General features: G+C 40.0%; 1 protein-coding gene across 1 annotated transcript; it reads left to right on the top strand.

Annotated features, from left to right (window-relative positions):
* Positions 378-3,487, top strand: LOC109824467 (pentatricopeptide repeat-containing protein At5g16860). Its single transcript, XM_020391071.1, has 2 exons — positions 378-496; positions 696-3,487. Exon 2 carries the CDS (start codon positions 730-732, stop codon positions 3,316-3,318), a length of 2,589 nt encoding a protein of 862 aa, XP_020246660.1. The 5' UTR covers positions 378-496; positions 696-729; the 3' UTR covers positions 3,319-3,487.

Raw genomic sequence — 4,764 nt, 5'->3', positions numbered from 1 at the left:
ATATATATATATATATAATAAAGAAATAATTTTTATTTATGAATTTAAATACCATTTGAAAATAAAATTCTTTAACAGAATAAATATACTTTGATATTCGAAAAATATTCGTGAATATTCATGAATATTTATCAAATACCAAGCATTCAAGTTCGAATTCAAAAAACTCCATACATGAATATTAGAGTCCGCATTCGAATTTAATAATTTTAAACAAATAAAAATACGAACATCTTAGCATTCGATTCGATCGTTTACCACCCTTACATTGGGGCCTATTCGTCATTAGTCTATAGGACAGGGGGTTTATCCCCAATTAATTAACCCAATAAAAACCCATCCTGGGTCAAGTTGTCGTGTAGACTCAATCTAAAACCTAACCCAACCCAGAAACTCCATAGCGTTGCAGTTCAAAATGATGCAGAGGGTTTAAGAATTAAAGCTAGGGTTTTAGTCGATAAAATTCATTCACACAAATAACTTCAAGCTTCAAAGGGTGAGCTATTTCGCTTCCTCCCCAAAATTCTCTATTACTACCTTCGCTTTCATTTGTTTTACTGTCATTGGAGACAGTGAACAATCAGGGATCAATTTTGAGTTTTTATGCTGACTGGATGTGATGTTTGATGACCCATTTGAGAATTTGCTCAAAATTTTAATCATCAGTGATCTTTTTAGATAATTACTTGTTGCAGTTACTTACAGCATCAATGCAAAATCCCTCCTTTAATGCTTCATCATATTGCAAAGGCAACAACAAGGTTGTTCTCTACTGGTACACCCATATCATCTCATTGCCCGAACCCTGAACTACTGCATTTTGACTCCTTATTAAGAGAATGCAAGTCATTATCGCAAGCCCGAAGCATTCACCAACAACTCTTAACAAGAGGGCTTCTCTCTTTACTGTCATTATCATTAGGAAAGGGCATTGCAGTCACCTATATAAATCTCGATGCTCCTACCGGTGCCCAATTCGTATTGGAGAGGATATCCCCTTCACCCGTGTACGGCTGGAATTTGCTCATTAGACACTATGTCAAACATGGTCATCTTAATCAAGCTCTTACCTTATGTCGTCGCATGAAAAGTTTGGGGACTAATCCCGACCATTTCACTTTCCCTTTTGTTCTCGAGGCGTGTGGGAAGTTGCCTTCGTATAGTCAAGGGACTGTAGTTCATGGTGTTGTTTGTAGTAGCGGGTTTGAATCCAATGTATTTGTGTGCAATGCATTGTTGGCTATGTATTCACGATGTTGTGCTCCTGAGGAAGCTGGCCATATGTTTGATGAAATTACTCAGAGAGGGATAGATGATATTGTGACATGGAATTCTATGGTGTCTGCTTATGTGAAGAGAGGTTGCCCTAAGCTTGCTTTGGAACTTTTTGGACAGATGACAAAAGGGTCGGTGAGTGATAAGGATGGATCATGGAGGTCAGACGTTATAAGCCTTGTGAATGTGCTTCCTGCTTGTGCTTCGTTGGGGGCTTTGTGTCAAGCTAGAGAGATTCATGGGCATGCTATTAGAAATGACCAGTCTTCAGATATTTTTGTTGGTAATGCGATTATTGATGTGTATGCAAAGTGTGGGATGATGGAGGATGCTGTCAAAGTTTTTGATCAAATGCAAGTTAAAGATGTGGTCTCTTGGAATGCAATGGTCACCGGGTATTCACAAAATGGTAACTTTGAAGATGCTCTAGATCTATTTATAAAGATGCGGGAAGAGAATATAGAGTTGAATGTTGTCACATGGAGTGCTGTAATTGCTGGATATGCTCAGCGAGGCCATGGCCATGAAGCACTCGGTGTCTTTCGAGAGATGCAATTGACAAGGGCAGAACCTAATGCTGTCACCATCATCTCTCTGTTGTCTGCTTGTGCTTCAGTTGGAGCACTTTCTCAAGGGAAGGAAACACACTGCCATGCTCTCAGGAGATGCTTAATGTCATGTGACGATGACGATGGTAATGGTGAAGATCTCATGGTTCAAAATGCACTTATTGACATGTACTCAAAATGCAAGAGTTTCGATGCAGCTAATTCAATATTTGACTCCATAGCTATGGCGGAGAGGAATGTTGTTACTTGGACTGTTATGATTGGTGGCTATGCTCAGCATGGAGATGCCAATCTTGCCCTACATCTCTTTTCACAGATGTTGCTCAATCCTATATCAGTTGCTCCTAATGCATTTACCATTTCTTGTGCACTGATGGCTTGTGCTCGACTCTCAGTTCTTCGTTTCGGTAAAGAGATTCATGCTTACGTGATTCGCAACCGATATGAATATCCAATGTTATTCGTGCCCAATTGCCTTATTGACATGTATTCCAAGTGTGGTGACATCGATGCAGCTAGACGTGTCTTTGATGGGATGCCTCAAAAAAATGATGTTTCTTGGACTTCCTTGATGACTGGATACGGAGTTCATGGCCATGGTGATGATGCTATTCTTGTTTTCGAGGCAATGCAAGAAGCTGGATTGGTCCCTGATGGGATCACCTTCCTCGTTGTGTTATATGCTTGTAGCCATTCAGGCATGGTAGATCTAGGACTTAAGTATTTCAACAACATGTACAAGGATTATGGGGTGGTCGCTGGTGCTGAACACTATGCTTGTGCAGTTGATTTGCTTGGTCGTGCTGGTCGTATGGATGAAGCTTGGGAGATGATAAAAAGCATGCCTATGAAGCCAACTGCTGTTGTTTGGGTTGCTTTGCTTAGTGCCTGTAGAACTCATGCCAAAGTGGAGCTTGGTGAATATGCTAGTGAAAAGCTATTGGAATTAGAGTCAGATAATGATGGATCATACACGCTGCTATCCAACATATACGCCAATGCTCAGAGATGGCGTGATGTCGCACAAGTTAGATGTTTAATGAAGAAGACAGGAATCAAAAAGAGGCCAGGGTGCAGCTGGATTCAAGGAAAGAAAGGCACTACTACTTTCTTTGTTGGAGATAGGAGTCATCCACAGTCAGAGCAGATATATGCTCTCTTGCGAACCTTGATTGAACGAATTAAAGCCCTTGGATATGTACCGCAGACTGACTATGCGTTGCATGATGTTGATGATGAGGAGAAAAGTTACCTTCTTTCTGAGCACAGTGAGAAACTTGCTCTTGCATTTGGCGTTCTCACTGTCTCTCCCGGGATGCCCATTCGCATTACAAAGAATCTGCGTGTCTGTGGTGACTGTCACAGTGCCATCACATTTATTTCTATGATTATCGAGCATGAAATTATACTGAGGGACTCTAGTCGGTTCCATCACTTCAAGAAGGGCTCATGCTCTTGTGGCGGCTACTGGTGATGATTCATTTCAAAAAATTTAGGAATTGTATGTTATATAGTAGATGCTACACAAGCAAGAAATAATTTTTTTTCCTAAGAATGAAAGATCATTTGTTGTTGTTGTTGTTGTCGCCTACAAGTTGATACTAATTTCCCCTACAGTGAAGAATGAAGCAAGTTCCACTGCACTTTGTCTGGGTTCAAGTTTGGTAACTCAATCTTTCCAGTATTGGTTTACAATTCGGTATTTGCCAGCATAAAGGAAAATGTTTTTTTTTTTGCAGGAAGTTCTAGAATATTTTCTTCAGGTAAAACATGAACCTATTCTGGTATGGTTTCATAAATATCCCCTTCGTAACCTGTGGAAGGACTCTCATATGTACCTGACTTTGCTGAAAGTTAAACCATATCGACAATGTTTTCTTGTCTAGAGAATTTGAACGATTGATAATTTTTTGGATGAAGATAAATTGGATAACCAACATCGTAATTGTGTACCCACTGGCTGCCTTCGATAATTTTATATAGTGCTATTTCTTGCTCATTGCTACCCTGTGCTTACATTCAGTATTGTACCGTAGGTTTAATTTGCCGTCTGATGACTGGTTATAACTTATAAGTGATCCAGTCTTTAAAAATTTTTTTTGAAGAGCTTTCTTTAGTTTGACTTGTTCTCCATGACCATACCCATTCTATTAGTATGCTATGTTTATAATGAGTTACTACTAGTGTTGTTAGTATCGCTGGTCTGTCGCTGAGCAATTCAATTTAAATTCTGCACATCTTAATACCAAGCAGATGGAATGTTAATGAAGGTACAAATAATGATCAAGAATTTTTATTGAAGGGATGATACTACTACTATTGCCAATGTCTATTATGCATCTTTACTATCTAATTTGATACTGTGTGTTTGTTGTTGTTGTTGTTGTTGTTGTTGAGGGGATGATACCAGTAAAATTTTGATGGTAATCCAGGTTAAGCTGAAACGTCTGTGCACTTAAAGAACGCTCTGCTTCTATGTGGCATTATTGTATTTAATTCAGGTTTCTCTGTGTTACTGGGAATATTGAACAATGTTTATTCGACCTTTATAAGCTGCTCAAGGCATGTGTGGTTCTCTGGGTGAAAATAATTGGTAACATAAGTTTTTACCACCTCAATTATCTGTCACCAGTTCCTGCTGTTGATCTCTTATGGGGATGGCCCAGTGCACGAGGCTCCCATCATTGTGGGCTATGAGGAGGGTCAGATGTACACAGCCTTAACCCCGCTTTGGGAAGAGGCTATTTTCGAGATTCGAACCCGTGACCTCCTGGTCACAAGGCAGCAACTTTTTACCTGTGAGTGGGGGCCACCCTTCCGTAACCACGTGATGAGGCGGATTTGTTTCCGCGTGGATTCGAAGCCGAAGCGAAGAGATACGAAGCTGAAGCCCATGAAGGCCCACAAATTGCTTTATATA

This window comes from Asparagus officinalis, chromosome 9, assembly GCF_001876935.1.
Source record: "Asparagus officinalis chromosome 9, Aspof.V1, whole genome shotgun sequence".
NCBI classification, from domain to species: Eukaryota; Viridiplantae; Streptophyta; class Magnoliopsida; order Asparagales; family Asparagaceae; genus Asparagus; species Asparagus officinalis.
The sequence above is the reverse complement of the archived record's forward strand: the minus strand, read 5'-3'. Positions and strand labels throughout refer to the sequence as shown.

Excerpts from the sequence above, each read along its gene's own strand:
- LOC109824467 (XM_020391071.1), top strand. The coding sequence starts at position 730 with ATGCTTCATCATATTGCAAAGGCAACAACAAGGTTGTTCTCTACTGGT.